At 35.0% G+C, this 22,648-nt stretch overlaps 3 protein-coding genes across 5 annotated transcripts; 2 read left to right on the top strand and 1 right to left on the bottom strand.

Annotated features, from left to right (window-relative positions):
* The first annotated feature begins 23 nt into the window (after window positions 1–23).
* Window positions 24–22,093, top strand: LOC127870784 (acyl-coenzyme A amino acid N-acyltransferase 1-like). 3 transcript variants are annotated; one of them, XM_052413264.1, is made up of 9 exons: window positions 24–42; window positions 10,347–10,724; window positions 11,084–11,347; window positions 12,517–12,686; window positions 13,274–13,387; window positions 14,750–14,835; window positions 15,201–15,285; window positions 18,161–18,362; window positions 21,498–22,093. In XM_052413264.1, exons 2-9 carry the CDS (start codon window positions 10,508–10,510, stop codon window positions 21,620–21,622), a joined length of 1,263 nt encoding a protein of 420 aa, XP_052269224.1. In that variant the 5' UTR covers window positions 24–42; window positions 10,347–10,507; the 3' UTR covers window positions 21,623–22,093. The 3 variants fall into 3 exon arrangements, with proteins under 3 accessions (XP_052269224.1, XP_052269223.1, XP_052269225.1); XM_052413263.1 differs by lacking the exon at window positions 24–42 and adding an exon at window positions 9,085–9,455; XM_052413265.1 differs by lacking the exons at window positions 24–42; window positions 10,347–10,724; window positions 11,084–11,347 and adding an exon at window positions 11,355–11,908.
* LOC127872464 (uncharacterized) lies at window positions 2,246–6,027 on the top strand. Its single transcript, XM_052415797.1, has 3 exons — window positions 2,246–4,232; window positions 4,625–4,736; window positions 5,253–6,027. The coding sequence occupies exons 1-3, from the start codon at window positions 3,417–3,419 to the stop codon at window positions 5,888–5,890; spliced, it is 1,566 nt and encodes a 521-aa protein (XP_052271757.1). The 5' UTR covers window positions 2,246–3,416; the 3' UTR covers window positions 5,891–6,027.
* Window positions 6,020–7,405, bottom strand: LOC127870785 (uncharacterized protein F36G3.2-like). The gene is made up of 2 exons (XM_052413266.1): window positions 7,237–7,405; window positions 6,020–6,982 (listed from the first exon to the last, which is right to left on the bottom strand). Exons 1-2 carry the CDS (start codon window positions 7,403–7,405, stop codon window positions 6,288–6,290), a joined length of 864 nt encoding a protein of 287 aa, XP_052269226.1. The 3' UTR covers window positions 6,020–6,287.
* Window positions 22,094–22,648: the final 555 nt, after the last annotated feature.

Genomic DNA, 22,648 nt, shown 5'->3' with positions numbered 1-22,648 from the left:
GGTCGCCTCCACATGTGTCAAAACTGGTGTGCCTATTCTAAGGTAAATATTTTGAGTTACAACGCATAGAATTTGATGGCATGCATTTTTTTTCAAAAGATTATGCATTTATCTTTCGAATGATGTATGATGATATAGTGTTGAAACGCTTGGTCATGGTAAAAATTGATATCGAACATCAACTATTTTATATGTAATATAGAAGGAAATTAATTGCGCATGCGTAACCTGTATGTGAGAGCAATCAACGACAACTCTACGTGGAGATTGTCTACTGAGATGTAATTTACGGTCATTTCGGCTAGCTTATACATAAACGATCTATTAAAAGAAAAAGGCGGAAGAAATTTACTAGATTTATGAGTATTAATTTACAGCTCACCTTTCGGAACGGTAAGCTTTACGCGTTAGTACGTACTTTGATAATATTTTTTGAAACTGACACAAATTTAAGATTTTACGAAATTGGTCTTTAAATTAAACTGCGTAGTATTTTACAATAATAATCTTCTATTATAATAAGTTTAATAATTTTATACCACAATTTCATAAGTATAATTGTACCTATTCTTTGAGGATAATTTCTTCACAATTTGATAATACAATTCTTGTTTTATGAACATAATTTACACCTGCTAATAGTTTTCATTCAATCATTATAATAATCATTTTAAAGATAATTTTAACACAATTTAATAATAGCAAATCTTGTTTTATGAATGTTTTTCCAATTATAGTTTATAAGATAATACTCGTGATCTATATTACAAATTTCTCCGTATCCATACACGTCAGTGTCACCGCTCGCATCCGTGATCACATAACAGACATTTACTAACAAATTGTCAAGTAAACATAATTAATATCAAGATATTGTGCAGTTATATATAATGTATATGTTATTTTTGTTTGGGGCACTTTCAGACCAGATTTCAAATATGAATACAAAAAAGTGAACAAGAAAATTATCGCGAACTCATCAAGACACAACATAAATAACACGAATGGGTTATGTGATAATTATGTCGACATGTGTGGGTTTATTCTATAGAGGCCATAAATAATGACCATTGTTCTGGTGGGTTTAAAAATTCAGGACAGGCACTTATCTTTTTAGAGCATGGTTGTCGAAAAATATACATGTACCAGCTGTGTTGTATTAGAAAAAATGGGTTTATGTCCCTCAGAATGACGGTATCTTTTAGAGCATTAAAAGCCATATTCGTGTAATAAACCCATTCAAAACTAAGTAAAAACGACGTTTTTTCTCAAAATTACAAATGCTAATATAAGTTTAATCATTAAAGTAACAAAAACATGTCAAGAAAACATAATTATTATAAATATATTGTGCATAGTCATGTATAATTTATATTATATATACATTTTTTTTTTATAATTGCACATAAGGTAACCAGAATGTACGTTTCCTTTAGTGGATTACATTATTTATCTCATATAAATAATGTAAACATTAACGGATGTTTACATTAATGACCCTTGTTCTGGTTGGGCTCAACATTTTAACGGATTTTCACTGCTGTACAGTGTTTAATTATCAAACATTATATGGACTTTCTTTGATGCCATCAGCGCATGTTTGACGTCATTTATCAGAACAGGATATTATGTTGTGATCGTTTCATATTATAATTTAGCGAAGTCTGGTCTATTCTGCTGCTCGGCAGAGTCTGTTTGTCAAATATTTCAACAGTTGGCATAATTAATATTAATCAAATGTTAGGGGCCTATCACTGTCAATCCACACTATCACAACATTCAAATATGGGAGGGTAGGCAGATTTGAATAAAATCAAGTAACATAGAGAATCTGGGGGAGAGTGGAGTTGTGCGTAGACATGTAAAGATACATGCAGTTTGAGCGATTTATCCTTTGGTGTATATATTTGTTATCTTATTATGTAAATAAAATGTAGAGTTTATATACTGTATTGTGACTATTAAGGTTATAAACTTTCCCCCCGAAAATTGTAACAATACGGACGACTCAAAGGATTTTACCGGTACGAGGGTTGTTTCGTAATTCGCGAAATTTTCTGTTCAATTGTTTTTATTACACACTTTGTAGCAACTTGAAGCTTGCTAGTTTGTATTACATTTAAAACACAATCTAAAAGAAGTTTACATCTAACGCAAATTTTGCGCTAAATCTCCTGACGTAAGCGTCACGTCTAAACGTTATTTTTCTTTAACGATTTCCTGACGTTGTGATAAACGGTCAAATTAAAGCAATAGCCTTTAAATGTAATAATAAAGTTAATGTCAACTAACGTCATTGACTGCAGTTCAGTTGTATGTTTTTGTTTTAACTTCAGTCTCTGTAATTAACCACCTGACGTATTTTCAAACTAAAATAAAAAAAAGATACAACAATATGTAGCTTTTTTATACACACATACCAAGAAGACGTACGGTGCAATTAAAACTTGATGTTGAAAGACCAAAATCCAGGAAGTTATAGTTCCACAGAGGCTTTTGTAAATTCAAAATGTATTGCATTAGTACCGTCTAATATTGTATACAGTATGTTACTAATCCAGGAAATTCACTTTATCATTGAATGAGGATTGAATTATCTTAAACGTGCCTGTGTTCCATATGAACTACAGATCATATTTGGTGAGTGCATTAATGAAAAACAAGTTTCTTTAAATCGACGAAAGACGTTTTGCGCTCGGTGCTCTCAAGCATGACATAGTTGTCGTCCGATCCGTTAAAAATAAAACTGGTTAAAGATTTGCTTAAATGTTTTGACCAGGTGTTAACAGTTTCGTACATGCATCTAAAGATATATTTCAGTTTTCATTTATCTGAAACTTGAAGATATAAATGAATTTCGCAAATTTTTGAAACAGCGCTCTGATATGAAGAACCACGAAACTATATAAGATACAAGAGAAATCTACTCGCATGCCATCACCCAACACCTTAGAAGAACAATCCAGTTACGTAACTGTTGAAGATAGTCGAGCAAAATGGACAACTCGTATTTAGAATATTACCCACTTAGCTACGCTAAGTTACAATGGCAACGAGATCCAGGAGCGGGTAGATCAAACTGTCACTACAGAGTAGGCCCAATAACAGAAAACGCTAGAAATGGCTATTTAAAATAGTATTTAATACACATGCATCGTCTAAGTAATGAACGAAAATGGAAACATCAACAAATATACAGTCCTTATAGGTTGTTTTTTCATTTAAACAGCACATACCCTATAGGAAAACGTGTGGCCCGAAACAGCCTTTGCATGTAGTATAAGCTACTGTAAGCTGTGTTGCGGTTAAAGCATGGATCTTTATCAGTTGCATTGATTGGCCTATGCCACTATCGCCCCTTCGAAAAGGTCTCAAAGCCTTATCAGTTTGTTTTTGCTTTTGAGGACATTTCCGCCATGTACATCGTAAGAACAGTGATGAGAACTAACAGAGAATTGATTGTCGGTACATTTCTTCTGGTGTTAACTTCTTATTATGCTACTTACAAGCCGTTTTCTCTATTTTATCGGACCTTCAACAGCCATGAGGCACTAACCAACAGAGTAAAAAAAGACAACGACAGGAGGGTTCAGTTGGCAAAGGGATATTTCAGCACAACAAGGACAGGCCAATTTAATAATACACTTTTTCAGAATTCAATGGATTTACTCGTGATTATTGTAACAATGTCTCGGAAACGAGACGTTAATTATCTCATTCAGACCACGGCTTCTATGGACCATGCCTTACACGAGAATTCACTGTTTGGACTCACCGGGTTATTATTGTGCAACGTTGAACGAAATCCAAATGAGCACAGTGAAGCTTTAAAACTTGCACATAAATTTTTATACGTTGATAATAAAAAATCCAACTACCTGAAATCCATACCGCAGATACCAGTTCTTCTTGACAGCGGATTGAAAGACGAAGCGCGCAAACAGGAAATCGTTGACTATGCATTTTGCTTGAATGCCTCTCTCAATTTACCATACAAACACGTTCTTGTATTGGAAGATGCAGGGCTCGAATTAAGCACTCGCAAACAGGCCATTTGCGAGTACATTTTAAAAAACACGTCTAAAATGCGAGTGCAACATTTAGATACTCGCCATTTTTTGCGAGTTGGGGAAAAAACAAACAAGGTGCTTAAAGATCTTGGATTAAATACAAGATTTGTTCGCCGATCGAAAGTCTTCCGACCAAGTACGAAAATAATTAAACCCCGTCTAGTTTCGATCTAAAAATAGATCTGAAAATTGGAATTACCCTAATTTGCATAATGTATTTCAGCGGTTACTTCCGTTCTAGCAGAAATAATTTTACGAAATATTTTTTAAAATATATTTACGCTCTGCACTGTATCTTTCTGCCGATATAGTTAGTAAAGAACATTGAAAATTATATTATTGCAATTGAAAGTATGTTATTCCCTTCTTAAGTGAAAATTGGCGATAGTTATTCAGTATGAAGTTTTTTTTAAAACGAAGCTCATTTCGTTAATTCCTCATTCTTATAAATAGACGGAACACGTTTAGCAGACGATTTAAAAACTCAAAAATGTCGTCTACTAAAAAAATAACTAGCTTTTTTGTGGCGAATTCCTCCGTCTCCTCTGTGGAAGACAAAAAAGCCGAGGCCGAACCAGATAAAAAGAAATGCCAAAACAGTTAAGAAATGGGAAGACGAGCTAAAAATAACTTTGAACACGGAGAGAGACCAAGACGGCAATGTGTGTAAGATGTTCTGCGATTCATCTGATTGGTCTCTACCCCCTCAGCAATGCTGAGTGTGAAAGATGCTTTTCTGTTATGAAAAGGATAAAAAGTGATTGGCGATGTTCACTAAGCACTGAAAGGATGGACCAATTAATGCGAATCTCTATCAGAGATAATGAGGGGTTCCAGCCACGCAGAGCTGTGAATAGGTGGTGGATCAGTGGCAACAGTAGCAAAAGGCCAGATGTCGCCCCATATGGACCGAGGCATTAACTTTGGATGATATAACTGATATAAAAAAAAATACTCTTTACACTCAATTGTGTTACAATGTTGCTTTGAAGTTTTTAGTTAAAATAAACATAGGTCCATCCTTTCAGTGCTTAGTGAACATCGCCAATCACTTTTTATCAACCAAAGGATGCATTATTATGAAAACTTGTATTGCGAGTTGGAAATAAAAAATGCGAGTTGAAATATTAACAACTAGCAATTTTTTGCGAGTTGAAAAAAAAAAGTAATTCAAGCCCTGAGATGACGTCTTACCAGTTGCAGGGACAATGAATTCCATTTTTTACCACTCGCAACGGCCACTGGGTTTGAGGGACTCGTTTGATGAACAGCGCTCTTTGATTCGAAACTATTCGTTCATTAAACTATACTACCCAGAGAGGTGGCAAGGTTTTGCGTTTGAATTTGATAGGATTATTGAATTGTTTGCGTTGGGTGCGATTACTGGTGGAGTTGCTACAGTTTTAAGAGTTGTGTTATGTATTTGTTTAAAAGAAAGAATGCAAATAACAATATCCGATTTTGTAAAATGGTTTGCACTAGGAATTTGCATTGCAAAAATAATTGGACGTGTAAACCTAATTGAATTTCGTCGGGTTTCCGTTCACTTACAGACATTGGTGCGCAGTTCTGCTTGCTGTACACAAGCCATGCTGTACCCAAAACGGGTATTGCCCAAACTAATGCGGCACTTGCTTATAGATAATAGTTTAAACAAAGACTTGGCTATATACAATTTTTCAGAAGCTGCAGGTGATCCTGGTTACCAACTAGAACCGAATATGTTTCATCATATTGGAATGTTAACCTCGCTAAAAGGGAGCTCGGACAAACATCCCGAAGAATTTGATTTTGGACAATGTGAACATCTGTTCGTGTGAGAATATAAACACCTATGTATAGTAACACGCATTTCATTACGATGGGAGGAATATATTTCTTGATAAATTATGTACCTAATATTTGTTAATTTATATTTACACATGTACTAGCTAAGAATAAAAGGGGAAGAACGTTGCACATGTATAATGTGGTTTTATTTTGTCCTGCAAAAACTATCAATCAATTGCCTGTTTTACCCTCCTTTTCTCATATTGATGACAATGTCATGGTCATGAAAGGATAAATTTATGTTTGATATGTGCCTCCATACTTTCGAGCGAGTTTTCTGATTTTGTCTTCAATTTCGTTGGTACCGAAGTCAAAATAATAGTTATACAAATATTTTCCATGGAATTATCCAATGTATAACGCAGCAAAGCCCCTTTCTATATATTGTCAAATGATATGTGCAGATGCAAACCACATTTTGTCAGTTCTGGTCTCAATCAGAAATTTATTGTACATTCGAAGAGCAGAGTCGGCCATGTCCACGCTGTGTTCAATGTACTTCGGCATCGGCTTGTCGTCGACCTTCATAAACCGTACAACATAGCCTACAGGAATACCATTGAACAGCTCCATAAGCAATGTTTCAACGACTGTTTCGTCATTTGCAAACACATTTCGTAAACCGTATTGTCTGTTCGGCTTCTTATGTATGCTTCCATACCCCACTACCTGGTTACCACGCAACGCCACCACAACCCTCACGCCGTCCACACTGAACCAAGCCCGTAGAATTCTCTCCCGATCAAGTGTTGGATACACCTGTTTGTCATAATCCAGCAGCATAGGCCAAAGGTCTTCTGTTACATCCCTACATTCGCAGTTTTGCGTATGTCCCTTCTTCATTTCCTCAGATAGTGTTACATTGTAAAAGGTAACTTTGAAGGAACTATACTTGAAACCCTTTTTCATGTACCATTCTACCATATCAGGCTCGCTATCGAGAGCAATGTTCATATCGCCGGCTCTTTTCACCATAGCATCCCAAATCTGCCTTCCAATACCTTTGCCCCGCATGTCTTCTCGGACGATGAAGTTTCCAAGATAAACCGTATCGGATGTATTTTTACTGACGGCACCAAAGCCTAACGGAATTGGATCAACAACATGCAATTAATATTGATAACTCGCATTCTTTTTTAAATATAAATATAGTTTTTAAATATCAATTCACATATACAAGTATTCGCGACCATTGTGAATACGTGAGAATTAACATTTGTAATGCACATAAAAAAATACAATGATCATTGGAATCGACGTCACGTGTGAAATTGTTATCCTAACTATAACAACTGCGTATTAACTTGTTAATTGCTGCACGAACAAAGCGACTCACCAACTGGCTGGTCGTTCTTGTCGGCTGCAACCATTAAATAGTCTGAATCCAACTTCATATACGCGTGGTAGTCATACATAGACAGATCACCGTTGACACCTGCCCAGAATTCATTCATCAAACTCTCCTCGCCAGACTTGGCCGGGCGCACATTTACGGCATAATCCATGGTGAAGTAAGTTTCTGTAGTGTATACGTACAAAGCAATACGATGCGCCAATATTGTTAATTTTTTTAAGTAAATTAATATTGAATTGTGACAGTCCGCAAACTAATTCGCAAATGTACGCAAATTTACGCTCTTCATAAATCTAGCAAAAAATGCACCCTTAAGAACAGCATGTACTTGATTTTGCTTTTGAGATATAGAGTTTAGCTTATAATTCGATAGTCTTCATATCGCGAGTTGTATTATCAGTTTATTATATACATTCAGTATATGTTCAGTTTAGAAAGAGTGCGCTGTGTTATAAGGGTATAAGGTTACTATTATCATGTTATGTTATCTTATCTTCAGTACTGCAAGGTCAGTATCATACTACGTTTGAACTTGGGCACCAAATATGATTAGTTCTTACTGGTTTGTGTGTTTAATTTTGTATTGCAAACGAAACTTATCTACACATACTTGAATCCGTTTCATCGCCAAAATGTACGAATGTGTGAGAGTTTGACACGAGCCGCGTTGTTCAGACTTGAAACGACCTATAGGTTACATTCCACTAAATCAGTATGTATCCCTCTGTGGTCTCATCACTCTCTTACAATGCGGTTCATTACATTCACTGTCGCATTCGATTTTTTTGAAAAACGCGACAGTCGATATTATTACAGCGATATTTGAACAGTACAAATATCGCGTGTCACCGCGACTGTCACGCAGAAATATCGAGTATCGCTTCGTGCGTCGTGTGTTGCGGTCTAAAATTAGACCGCGATACACGAGATTCGGATAATATGGGCGATATTTGAATAATAAAATATCGTACGTCGCGGCAACCGTCGCGCTAAATATCGTATGTCGCTTCGTGTTTCGTGCGTCGCCCTTTGAACGCGAGACACGACACACGAAGTGATACACAATATTTTGCGCGACAGTCGCGGCGACGCACTAAATTTTGCGCGACAGTCGTGGCGACGCACGATATTTTGCGCGACAGTCGCGGCGACGCACGATATTTTGCGCGACAGTCGCGGCGACGCCCGATATATTTAACACGATATATCGCCTTTTGGGCTACCTGCACAAAGGCGATATATATCGTGTTAAATATATCGTGTATCGCTTCGTTTGTCTTGTGTCGCCCTTGATAAAAGAAGGGCGAGAATATAGATGGCACTCGATCTGGATATATACGTTGTAGGGCCTTTCGGCGTAGCACAACGGGAGAGAGGTTGGATAAAGTTAGGCCCACTGTAGCTCAGTTGATCTGAAACTATCAACTGTTTTTGCACAAACAACACTATCCTCGAGTTTGTTCCACTCTATAATTGTCTTTGGAAAGAAGGAGTTGTTTAAGTGAGACGTCTTGCACTGTATTGGAACGAAGCACTTTAGAGTATTTTTCAATGATATTGTCAGAATTGTAATTTTGGAATGATTTTGGAGTTACTTTACGCTTAGATTTGCGGACAGGGGTTAAATAGTCAGAGCTTTGCAGGGCTGGTACCAGCCCCTCAACCACCTTGTAGAAGATCAGTCTGTTTGCTTTTCTTCTTTCTTGGAGTGGTGGGATCTTCATACCTTCCAACATTCTAGTGACTCAGCCTGTTGTTTTGGAGGAGTAGTCGCCGGTAATGAAGCATGCTGCTTGTTTTTGAAATTTCTCGAGTTTGTCAATGTCTTTTTGGAAGTGAGGGTCCCAGACGATGGAGCTGTATTCTACTGTCGAACGTATTAGAGCGAGATAGGCTGTTCTGCGGCAGGATTCTGGACAGTGTTTCAAGTTTCGTCTGAGAAAGCCAAGGGTGGAATTTGCTTTTTTGGTAATCTTGCTAATCCGGCCTATCCGGATTCCGTACTTTACGGAGACACTCCGGAGATAGACGAAGTGGCACGATTGCCGCAGTAACATTATATATCGGCTATCTCCGGAATCCTCCGCAAGATTGATTTATGCCTAAAAACGTCTGCTGATGCAGAGTGAAAACAACAACAACGATAATAAGTATGAACTCGGTTCTTGAAGGTTTTCGTCACATATCGAAGAATTGTCCTAGTAAGTACTAGCGAAATTATGAAACAATAATTTTATTATATGATAAACAGTTATCGAATGTCAAAACATGTGATACAAATTGAATTACAAGTGAATGGCGAGACATTATGTAATTCCGGATTGTATGAGGTTTCGGATAAAATGTATTTTACTGTAATACGGTATACCGTGGCATAATACTTGATGAAAATCAAATGTGTATGAAAAGTCGTTTTCTTAAATGTTGTATAAGTGAATGAATTTTCATTGATTGATTTACAAGGCTGTAAGGCTTGGTCACATATAAAGATGCATCCTAAATTTTAACCTTTCTTTAGTTCTTTGCAGTACATGTGGCCATTATTTCAAGATAATATACTAAGAACAAGCACATTAAATGCACCTGTACATTATTTTATTGTCCATCTTTTCTGCCAAACAAGTTCTTTGAATCTGAATCAAAATGTAAGTTACAAGTGTTACATCATTAGCAAATAAACCAATAATAATATTAATAATAAATATAACTTTATTAAATCAGTAAAAGCTTAAGCAGACATAACACATGTCAGTAAAGTAAAGAAATAATATCAGTTATCATGCACAGACATTTACATTTTGTGTAGCACTTTTGTCATGTCGTTTTAATTTCTCTCAATTTAATTTTTATTATAGACTGACATTACTTATACATTTTTTTAATGAACTCAATTTTTAGCCATGCAATTACATTTTTTCAGGAATATGCAACCAAAGCCATTGTATCCCAAAGGAACCATTGTATTATATGTTTCAATTCATGTTTGTGTCATTCTATAAATTGAAGGTAAACTTTTCATGTCTTTAAACAGTTCAACAAAACAGTTCATTATTGTCTGAACACGATTAGAATTTCCAAATCTTCACTTTCAGAGGTCAAGACATGCTTTCCAAATATTTCTGCATCAGCTAGTCAAAACAAACTAATTTCAGCAAGAAGGCAGTCATGTCTATCAAGTGATACGAAACACATACATCAGCTAAAATTTGTGACTCGCGAACCTCTTATAATACTGAGAAAATATTCCACTAAAATGACCCCATTGTTAACTGTCAACCCAAAGAGGCACTTGTTAGTTGATGACAAGCTTTCAATAAGCATATCAGGCTTGAAGGGCAGAGAAAAAATCACAGTTCATGCACATATGGAAGAAGATGACAAAAAGTTTGAGTCCTTTGGATGGTTTGAGGTTGGATATGATGGACAGGTTGACTTAACAAAAAGCGCTTCCTGTGGTGGCACATATGAAGGTGGTATAATTATTTTGTTATTAAAAAGTTCTTTCAAACTACAATATACAACAATAACAAGTGCTTTTAAATGGCCTAATGGTAAAAGGTGGTCTAATGATCTTTATATTGCCTCTTGACGTTACTGTTTAGAAAAGATTGTGAAATGCATTTTACCTCAAAGTTCTCTTTATTTCAAGTACACAAATCTCAATACTTTTTAAAAACAGCACTTATGATGGACGTTAATTTGTCTTTACTGGGAATTCGATTTTTAAATGAATTGGTTTTTTTTTTGTAAATACAAAGGTGTTTGAATTATTGTTAAAATAATTGTTACAATTCCAAACAACTTACAAGCAAGACTTTAATTGCCATAGGTGTTTCATCTATGGGTCTGTTCTGGAGCATGGTTCCATGCCCAGGACAAATGGACGGTATCCGGCTTATGAAGAAAAATATAGAAACTCCTTTCAAAACAGTATTGAGTGTACATGAAGGGTACCAGTCTCTTGATCAACTCAGGGAAAGTGCAGGGGAAATTCTTTGTTCAACTGAGATAGAGAGATTTTACAAGGCTCAGGCTGTTAAAAAAGTAGAGGTTACTGACGGGAGGCTTCGTGGAATGCTGTATTTACCACCTGGTAAGCAATTGTATCTTTATCTTTTTAAAATGCTTTAAACTTGTATGTATATAAATAAAAAAAACACTGTTTTCTTAAACAGCAAGGGAAAGAGGTTCAGATGTTGTTATTTACCTTCTACAATTGTCCTCTACTGAGTTTGTACAAATCATGCCCCAGCAGTCAGACTTGTCCTCACCGTCGGGGTAACTTGTTACTTGTTTTCCTTAGAGTTCCATTACACAAATGTTTGGTATTTGTTTTAATAACAGTGTTATAAAACAAAATATTATAGTCATCTTCATTTGTGTAATTCATTTTTTGTACGTAGTTGGCCCCGCCTTTAATTTTATTTAACACAAACATGACCGCTAGGCTAGACGGTTTTCCTAATATAGCTAAAGTGTAAACTAGAACATTCCGTTATTCATTATATTTGCCCAATCATCATGAATCTTTCTCAGAATATTGTTTTGTGATGTACAAATGTTTACATCTACATGTTTACGTCCCAACAATCGATTGCCGATAATCACTGGGCAGCGCTGTCAGAGAGACTGTTGTTAACTAGAAAAATCTACAGTAAGTTAAAAGGTTAAAGGTAAAAACAGTACAATTATCATCAAACAGTACAATTACCGGTTCATTATTGACAAATCTTAAATACCGTAACTTTAAATAATAAACAAGTTTGATTTTAAAGTAAATTAGAGGAAATGTAAATTCCTATTTATTGGCGTTATAATTTTACTAAAATTCTCTTCCAAACTTTTAAAGGAACTAAAAAACCTCAATGTTCTGTAAGCTACGAAGTTTTTATAGAAAACAAATATATGAACAGACACGCTTCCAAAACAAATGACTTGACATTGTACATTTGCAGCATACTTTTCTTTTTGTATCGGGACAAAGAATCAACAGGAAATACATGAGTATGGTTTAATTGAAGTTATAATTTGTCACCGTCGCGCCTGCATAGGAATTAGTATTATACAGCTTAGTTTACACCACAGGTGTTATTTGATCAATGTCAGAAGACATGATGACGGGATAAAAGGATTTAGCTAACGTATACGACTCTATATTTTGCAACTAAACTTTGAATAGAAAGCTGAAATCATATTATGGTATATTTGTAACATTTACTCCCCAAAAAATGAATGCATTGGACCGCATTATTACTTTTTCAGGACCAGGACCCTATCCTGGCGTCATAGACTTGTTTGGTACTGTTGGGGGCATCGTAGAGTTTCGCTCAGCACTGCTGGCATCTCGAGGAATAGCTTCGTTTGCTCTTCCGTACTTCCGGTACAAAGACCTTCCAGCTTCCCTGGATGAGATTGATCTTGATTACTTTATGGTAAACATGATTGCTGCAGGTTTTCTTCACAATTACAGCATGGTTTGCAGTGTTTAGGTCTTCTTCATATCTTACACAAATCTTAAGATTCTGAACTGTTTGAGAAGGTTTTAGTTTTTATGGTTTTACTATTTTATATGCACAGACCATATGTTATAAGGCACTCAAAGTCTCAATGAAATTAAAGCATTCAATGCTTAACAGGACTCATCGAAAAATACGTTATATAGAAAAGAAAGAGCTGTTTAGACCATGGTGATTTAAAAACTTTAAGCGCAGATAGCTATGAAGATCATTCTCTTATCAATGCCTTGCTTCCTGGAATTTTTTCTAGAGATGCGTTAAATGTGAGTTCACTATACTAAATAGAAAACTGTTAAACATCCTAATTTTTGTTTAATCAATTCCAATATTTGTACAGTCTTAAAATCAAAATGAAGGGATCTAATTGGCTGGAAATTTGAGTTAACCAACCAATTACAATTATATAGGGAGGGCGTTTATTTGTGAAGGAGTGTGTATGTATATAAATGATTTTTATACTAATGGTGCACACACTTCTGATGTAATTTTGTGTTCTTTTAAAGGAAGCCATAGATTACCTACTAAAAAGAGATGACATTATTCAGAATGGAGTTGGAGTTGTCGGTGTTTCAAAAGGTGGAGACATAGCCTTAATGATGGCTACCCACAATCCAAAAGTAAGATGGGTTGTTAACTCGGAATATCAAATCTGGATAATTCGCTACCTCTTCATCAGAAAGGAACTCGATATAATTGTTATTGAATTACAGTACACTATATAGAAGTGTGCGGGAAAGAATATTAGAGCACTGGATAACATAGTTTAAGAGAATCCCACTTTATAATAGTGTTGAACAGAATTAACGTCATGCCTGGAAGACGATCGCTCTGCCTACTCAATTGCGTGATATAGTGGTCAGTCCAACGTACACCAGTGTGTCGTCTATGCTTATATATTACGAGACATTCTGGATTAATTAATTTAAATAATCATCTAAATTCCTTATACACATGTAACACTGATAAACTTGATTTGTATCATTTATGGATTTGAAAATGCCAAAATATTACTTTTGATATAACATCAAGTAATATGTAATGGGTATTTCGGTTAGTAAGACACGCTCTCTGACGCTTGCGCGGGTGCCCCATGTTATTAGGTGTTATGTTTGTATGAATAACAAATAGCACCTCTACATTGATTACCGACGATGACCGGGTACGGTACGTATTCCCTCTCATTATAACGTATTAAGGTGATATTAATAACATAAAACATAGGGCATTTATGAATCACTATAATTGAAAGTGAAAAACCACAAATCAGTTTCTAAAATAATTTAAGGTTCTGTGATGGGGATTTTGATAGTACTACATTTACATATTGAAGCTTCCAATAGCAATAGCTCGTGCGCATAGACATCCCCCAAGTTACCTCATGAAATGGGGCTAATAGTTAACATAACCTGTCTGTGACACAAAAGAGCGCTTTATATAGGGGATTTCGATAATTTACAAAGAGCTGATGGCAAAATTATGTGTTAACATGTATACATATAATCTTTATAATGGAAATACTGCACACAAAATAAGTTGGGTAATTTACTAAAAAAAATTCTTCATAATCATTCCTCATTAATACTTAATAAAGGTTTTTTCTTTTCGATGAACATAATCAAAACTTGTTGAAACCATGTGCATATAGACAGTCTGGGAAATTGCTGACAGGTCGATAGCATCCGGCGCACCCGATTATTGAGTAGGAAAACTATGAAACTTTGGGAAAAAAAAGATGTATTGAATATGCAACTTTTTCAACTGTTTTGTTTTGATATTTGATAATGGCTTTAGTGTGATGGTTAAACCAAACCATAAATCATGATTATTGACACTTATTTGCATTATGGTAACTTAATTGCCGATAGTTTTCTGTAATTTTTGACAATATCAAAGAATACTTAATAATTTATTGTTTTTGCTTAAATATAGATGTATTTAAAAAAAATATGTGAACAATTAATCATTTATACATTTTGAAGGTTCGAGCAGTTGTAAACATCAATGGGTGCACGTTCTGTGCCTCCTATCCAATGAAATATAGCGGAGGAGATATACCAGAAGTGCGGTAAGTGGCTCGACTCAAAGTGTTCTTTCAGGAGATACATTGAATATAATTAGGGCGCTGACCAATTGGTTAGATGAGACTGTGTCCAAGTTAATTAAATGTTTTAATAACATGGCACTTAAATGGACCTTTGATTGAGTTAATTATAATGTAATGATACCCATTTCAATACACAACTTAGGGCAATGATTTATGTAAAGGATTTGCAAGGTTAACATAGTTATACCATAAAAATATAATATTGAAATAATAAAAATAATAATTATTATTATTTCAAAAGTTAGAAAGGTCCCATTAATAAAGGTGTTTTACTACTATTAGAAATAATTAAAAAAGTTTTAGCTTGTATTTTATCTTTTTTTCAGTTTAAATATGGAAAAGATGGAGCTTATTGATGGCCGGTTTGCAACTAAGAGCACTTTGGATTATACTCCTGATGACATCTTTAAGGTATAGTATATGCGGTTAGCCAAATAAATTTATATGAGAATTAAAGCTGTAAAAGCTTTAGTTGCAACATCATTGGAATTCTTTGGCTATTGAATGACCATTATTGAAACATAGGAGCTGTCAAATGGACATCACAAATGTGGTCATTCTCAATATGAAGATCCAGTAGATCTAACACAGTCTAATTTATTGCTTTGAAGTAATTTCTATGTATCATCGTTATGCATTGAACCAGTTATGCAGTTCATATAAGTAGGAAGCAAACCTTAAGTGCACATGCCTAATTTATTTTAAACATCCATGCATCAGAACGACTTTTTGTAAGCCTTCTTTAGAAGTTCCTTTTAACATTGTTTACCAAAAATAAGTTCTCAGTTTTGGAAGAATTCATGTATTATTAGTGATGTTTTATGATACTAATAATACGCTGTCAATCGAAGCTTGCACACATTTCAGTTATGTTCATTTAAATCTGCAATATTAGTGTCTTTAGATAATCTGCCTGGTACATGTATATTAATGTATTTCGTGTATAACAATACAATATTCTAGATATGTCACTTGTCTTTGACCTTTAGAAATCATTTTCCTTAATCAATGGCTCGAATAAAACTTGAAAATTTAATGATGTGATTCATGCTTACCTCGCAGTTACATCATGCTGACATCTATTAGTAGTAGTGCAATAAGTTTGTAATATAATACATAATATCGGCAGTACGAGATATTGTTTATTAATGTTTATTTTACAAGAAGTAACGCAATTTCGTTTAATTTTCCCATGACATCAATATCATTACATATGGGCAGTGGTTATTTGATGTTAATTCATGTATATTTTACAAGAATTAACGCATCTATTTAATTTTCCCATGACATCAATCTCTTACATATCGGCAGAAGTTATTTGATCACAGTTCTTGACTAGCTAATTGTTTATTATGCTCCCCCAAACATTTTTTTGGGTTGGAGCACATAGTCGCCGCTTTGTCCGTCCATGTGCTTGTCCGTGCACAATTTTTTTCCCGGGCTATTTCTCAGCAATTCATGACCGGAGTTCAATGAAACTTTATGGGAAGCTTCACTAACAAGAGATGTGCATATTATCACCCGGTTCTGGTCGGATGATTTTTCACAAAGTTATGGCCCTTTGAAATTTTCCATTAACTGTACATATAGTGCAATCCTTGTCCGGGCTATTTCAGCAACTAATGACCGGAATTCAATGGAACTTACTGGGAAGCTTCACTAACAAGAGTAGATGTGCATTTTATCAGCCGGTTCTGGTCGGATGATTTTTCACAGACTTAGGGCCCTTTGAAATTTTCCATTGACTGTACATATAGTGCAATTCTTGTCTGGGCTATTTCTCAGCAACTAATGACCGGAATTCAATGCAACTTTATGGGAAGCTTCACTACCAAGAGGACATGTGCATATTATCAGCCGGTTCTCGTCGGATGATTTTTCACAGACTTATGGCCCTTTGAAATTTTCCATTGTACATTTAGTGCAATTCTTGTCCGAGCTATTTCTCAGCAACTTATTACGGGAATTCAATGAAACTTTATGGGAAGCTTCACTACCAACAGAAGATGTGCCTATTATCAGCCGGTTATGGTCGGATGATTTTTCACAGAGTTATGGCCCTTTGAAATTTTTTATAAACTGAGCATATAGTGCAATTCTTGTCCGGGCTATTTCTCCCCAACTACTGACAGGAATTCAATGAAGCTTTATGGGAAGCTTAACTACCTTGAGGAGATGCGCATGTTATTTGTGGGTTCTGGATAGATGATTTATTTAGAGAGTTATGGCCCTTTGAAATTTTTAAGTTGCTAAACCATCCATCGTTTTATTTTGTCCAAAGTTATAGTGCAATATTGTGACCAAAAACCTTTGGGGAGCATCACCCGTCTACGACGGTTTCTTGTTTTTGTTTAATAATGTTAAATGAGATAATGGTGCTACCAAATATAGATAAACGCCCGTTTTTGCAATTCAACAATAGGCTGTGCTCAATTTACGTTGAAAAGTGTTGATATGCGTGGCTTACAATCGTTCAGATATTACTAGTATATAGATCGGACTCAAATCAAGCAGTACGGCCGAGTTTAGCACAAGCGAGAGACCAAAGACACATTTTGATGATTTCTTACGGGTTGCAAAACCCTTGAAGGGTCATGTTTGTTTTCATTGTTACAAGAATATTTTGTTCACATTAGCATAATAAATTTCAATGAACAGTTCTCCGAGGTTGTGCGTCTTTACTCCACCGAACTACGTTACATGTTATTTTTAATATTCTTAAATATTGCTTAATGTTTTGCATTTTGTCACCTTTTGTTTTGTTTTATTATTGGAAGTTATATATTAAATGGAGAATCTCGCGGTCCGGTGCAAAATTGTATTTAACTCGCCCTGCCAGATCCCATAAAAATGATGTGTAAAGTATTTAGAATATTTCATAGTCAAATGCGCATGTGGCATTGTTGGTATTTTTCAGTGGATAACTCCATATGGAGTGATTAATTTATGTCAAACAGGCATAAGTCTATTTTACACTTACAGACGCACCTTGTAAATTGACATTTCTTTCAATTAAAGAAGAGTTTTAATATAGTGCTCGTATAATACGTATATAAATCGTTACGCATGCATAAGATCATCATTAATAAGTTAACTATTAAAATTGCTTTGTTTTGGAAAAAAAGGATAATTTGGATGTGCTAAGTTTACAAATTGCTAAGTTTAAAAATCCATTACGATATAAAATATTATTTATTTAAATGAAAATTCAATTTGCGAAATAAAAGGGGTCGGCATTATTTTGGTTTTCCAATGTTGTTTATGTAACGATTACAAACTTCTACAGGTGTGGAAACATGATGCTAAGGTGTTGAACATTCTTAGCGAGGATGACATGTGCTCGCCAAAAGAATGTATACGGCTTCTCCACTCCCTCTACCCTTCGAAGAAGGTCCATAACTGTATCGTGGCAGCGTACAAGGGTGCAGGGCACCTCGTTGAACCTCCGTATACACCGCTTTGTTCTTACTCGTACCATAAAACATTCGGTAAGTTTCTTTGTTTACCTTATAAAACAAACACAGGTTTGTAAATATTTGTTCCCTAAATCGTTCCCTAAATCTTACAGTTTTTTTTCATGGGGTTAAAAAGTATGCTATGTTCATGATAGTACCATAAATCTTACGATTTCTTGTGGGGTTTTTACCTAGTTGAACAGACCATTGTATAATATTTGTACAATACGTGTTACGATAAATTTTCTTGTTTTAATTACAAAAACAAAAGTATATGACTTTTCTGTTCCACAAATCTTGCGACAAGTTTTTTTATGTAACACATTTGATTATATTACTATCGTTCCATAAATCGTCTGTAAGTGGCTTATTTAGAATTCCACAACATGTTATTATCATAATTAGTATTGATGCTGTGTTCAAACCATAAAATAAGTTCAATTCCGTGTTTGTGTGCCTACACATTTTGAATACTTGATAAAGTATGCAGCATGATATCATTTCACTCAGATTTGAAAGGTGGTTAGCTGATAGAAAAAATATTTATGATGTTTTATGGGAAATGTAAATGATGTTTTATGGGAAATGTAAATGACAAGATACAGTAGATAGATAGATAGATTTATTTCGGCATATGAAGCATATACACAGTTCACAACATAACATAGAATAAAATAATAAGCAATTATTAAAAACTATATCATGTACAATAAACTATGACATGCTCACCAAACCAAGGATAACACAAAAAAGAGCAAGCCCTTATTTCCATTGTGGTCCTTATTATTGGTGGCATGACAAAAAGAGGCAGACCTTAAACATAACTATGTTGACCTTAAACATAACTACGTCATAGTAAAATAATTATTTAATGAAATAAAAAATATATATCACCGTTCAAAAGAGATCAAACTAATTATCACAGTAGTGCTCAGAAAATATGACAGGAGCTGGAAACTAAGATCAATTGATAATGTTATCAATTATTGCAACACATAGATATTTTGACAGTTGTAATTTGATGATATGAGATATCATGAATTATCTAAATTAAATATATTGCTAAAATGTATGTTATGAAGTATGAACTAATAATTATTAAAAATAAATAACTAAGACGAAGTTAATATCTGCTTATTAAAAGTGAAAAGATACACATTTATAAAAAATTAAATATTATTCATTAAATGACTTTTAATGGCAACCTTAAAGCCTTCTAACCTGTTGACCTCTGTGAGTGACTCAGGTAAAGAGTTCCAGAGTTTAATGCTGTTAAAAGAAAAGGATTTGGAACCATGACATTTGACCTTGGGTAAACAATTCCCACCCTTTTTACTAAGCCTAGTGCTGTAATTATGCATAGAATCTTGGGAAACAAAGTGTTCACTAAAGTAATCTGGAAAAGGCCATTTCTTATTTTGAAGACATGACATAACATTATTTGATTTACTCTCATGTTAACTGGTAATCAGTTGAGGGACTTAAAGTGAGATTGGTCAATATGAACTCTAGAATCAAGGTCAAGAACAAACCTAATTAACTTATTTTGACAAGTTTGTAACTTATTTCTTAAAGACTGAGTTATACTATTATACCAAACAGAACAAGCATAATCATAATGACACTGAATCAGTGACATTACAAGAAGTTTCTTCGTATGCAAAGTAAGGAAATCTTTCTTACGATAAAGGAATTTTAACCTAGAATTGGCCTTTTTCAAAAGAGACTCAGCCATTGAGCAGAAAGAAAGGTTTTGGTCAAGGGTAATTCCAAGATACTTAACGGATGATGTAGAAGCAATGGGTGTACCATAACAAGATATATCAATGCTAGATTGTGACCTAAGTTTTTGCTTGGACCCAAACACAATTGACTCAGTTTTACCTAAGTGCAATGACAACTTATTGTCGATCAACCATTGGCTAACCAAGTTCATATCATCTGTTAGTGCCTTTTCAACATCAAGTACACTTTTACCAGAAACAAGGATTCCAGAATCATCAGCATATAATAACAATTTATTTTTAACCACAGCTGACATATCATTCACGTAAATTAGAAAACGAAGGGGTCCAAGGATTGAGCCTTGGGGTACACCACAGGTAATACTGGCCTTAGAAGAAAAGGTACCGGAGACATCAACAAGCTGGTTTCTATCCGACAAGTATGATTTGAACCAGTTTAAAACGCTATCACTAAGACCGGATGCACGAAGCTTCATGAGAAGAATTGAGTGGTCGACTGTATCAAACGCCTTCTGTAAATCTAACATAACCATGCCAACAATATTACCTTTATCATTTGCATACATGATAAAATATATTAGGTGAATTAAACAAGTATCCGTGGAGAAGCCACTTCTAAAACCTGACTGAAATTTATACAATAATTTATTATCTTTAAAATAAGATTCAACCTGGTCATAAACTACCTTTTCAAGGATTTTAGAAATATAGAAGTATATGATATTTGTGATGATAGGTGAATTAAAACAATAAACGGAAATAATTATTGTTTAAGTCCTAAGAGAGTTGGAGGCATTAAGCATTAAATTTGTCCGTCCGTTCGTCTGTCCACACCGGTATGACCGTACTTGCATTTCAAATATTTGTTGTTTTGAAGCCTCTTGAATGAATGGGTAGATTTTGCTTAAACTTTCGCAGTTAAAAATCCTTAACGTGTAGATAATCTTTACAATTAAGATCTATGGTTGAGGCGAGATTTTGGTAGAATTATTACCCTATTGGCTGCCTTTCATGTAGAGAATTAGTCTCATAATTTTGTAAAACTAAATTCACTTTTGGTTGAATCTCACCCAAACGTTCGCAATGACCTAACATGTAGATGATTGTAAAGAAAAGAAAAGTATGTGCGTAACTTTGTGGCTGCATTATGGTCCTTTGTCTGTTAGAAGATATAGTTGATTTGTGTGTGTCTTAGGATGTGTTGTGGGGTTATCTGCTTCTGAGCCACTTTGCTAGTTTTGGTTAAAAACGTAGTCTCAAACAGTGAGTGTTAAAGTATTTATCTCAATGGCCTTTATATATTATTTGCCATGTTTAAAGTAATGGTTACTTTGTTTTATTATTTTAATGATAGATATCGATTATTTAGTTGATTTTAACTTGCTTACGATATTTTTAAGGATGTATATTGTCACCTTTGCAGACATCTTCATGTGGTGGGGCGGTAAACCAGCGGACCACGCGTTCGCACAGGAAGATTCCTGGTGGAGAATCCTTGAGTTGTTCCACGAACAGCTGGGGCAGACAATCTCACATGCTAAACTGTGATAATAATGTGTTAGGTTGTAATAATGTACATTCCAGTCAATGCCACACGCTGAAATGTTAGACACGTGCTAATGGCTAAAAACTCCAGTGATGCCATGTTTTGGCGATACGAGAGGCTTTAATGAGTATTTTAATGCATCGATGCAAGATGATTGTAGACATAGAAACCCGGTGCTGTTTTCGTGAAGCTCTTAACAATGTTTATATCATTATTACGCGAGTGTGAGATTTGCAGGTTTTTCATATTCAATCTGCTAGAAGGGCTGAAAAATGCTTTAACAAAATTCTGAGCCGGTCGCGGGGAAAACTTTGCTAAATGCATTTGCGTAAGGTATCATCCCAGATTAAGGGTATAACCAAGCAATACACGTTCCGCTTTGAAATCACAACCGGATCTCCGGCTAGTGCTTCACCCGCTCCGCACCTAGGCGACTTGGGTTAAATGCCCCCCCCCCCGCCCCCCCCTCCCCCCCCCCCGTAACAAAGGACCAAACCAAAATTGAAAAACTTAAAATAACAACGAAATAGCTCCTACTACTACTACTCCTACTACTCCTACTACTACTACTACTACTACTACTACTACTACTACTACTACTACTACTACTACCACCACCACTACTACTACTACTACTACTACTACTACTACTACTACTACTACTACTACTACTTCTTCTACTTCTACTACTGCTACTGCTACTACTACTACTACTACTACTACTACTACTACTACTACTACTACTACTACTACTACTACTACTGCTACTACTACTACTGCGTCACTAAAATAGGCTGTCAGCAAACTTGATTTTGCACCCATTGGTGCAAAAAGGATCATGTGAAATTGAAATTAGCAGTACCCTTTGGCCGAATTTTCTTCTCAAAGATGTGACCATGGATGATCAATTCGTAAAGACAGGACAATAGTATTGAGACATGTAACTCCCAGTTATATGCACCATTACATTTCTGTTAATGATTACAAAATACACACAAATTTGTCAAATATGTCTCTTAGTTATATTA

Source organism: Dreissena polymorpha, chromosome 3, assembly GCF_020536995.1.
Source record: "Dreissena polymorpha isolate Duluth1 chromosome 3, UMN_Dpol_1.0, whole genome shotgun sequence".
Taxonomy (NCBI): Eukaryota; Metazoa; Mollusca; class Bivalvia; order Myida; family Dreissenidae; genus Dreissena; species Dreissena polymorpha.
Note: the sequence above shows the minus strand (reverse complement) of the source record. Positions and strands in the feature narration are given on the sequence as shown.

Coding starts and splice junctions, on each gene's coding strand:
- LOC127872464 (XM_052415797.1), top strand. CDS start 3,417: ATGTACATCGTAAGAACAGTGATGAGAACTAACAGAGAATTGATTGTC. Junction 4,233..4,624: donor AAATAATTAAACCCCGTCTA/GTTTCGATCTAA, acceptor CCTCTGTGGAAG/ACAAAAAAGCCGAGGCCGAA. Junction 4,737..5,252: donor AGACCAAGACGGCAATGTGT/GTAAGATGTTCT, acceptor TCAAGCCCTGAG/ATGACGTCTTACCAGTTGCA.
- LOC127870784 (XM_052413263.1), top strand. CDS start 9,407: ATGAACTCGGTTCTTGAAGGTTTTCGTCACATATCGAAGAATTGTCCT. Junction 11,348..12,516: donor AATGCTGTATTTACCACCTG/GTAAGCAATTGT, acceptor TTACTTTTTCAG/GACCAGGACCCTATCCTGGC. Junction 14,836..15,200: donor GGAGATATACCAGAAGTGCG/GTAAGTGGCTCG, acceptor TCTTTTTTTCAG/TTTAAATATGGAAAAGATGG.
- LOC127870785 (XM_052413266.1), bottom strand. CDS start 7,405: ATGGATTATGCCGTAAATGTGCGCCCGGCCAAGTCTGGCGAGGAGAGT. Junction 6,983..7,236: donor CAAGAACGACCAGCCAGTTG/GTGAGTCGCTTT, acceptor CAATTCCGTTAG/GCTTTGGTGCCGTCAGTAAA.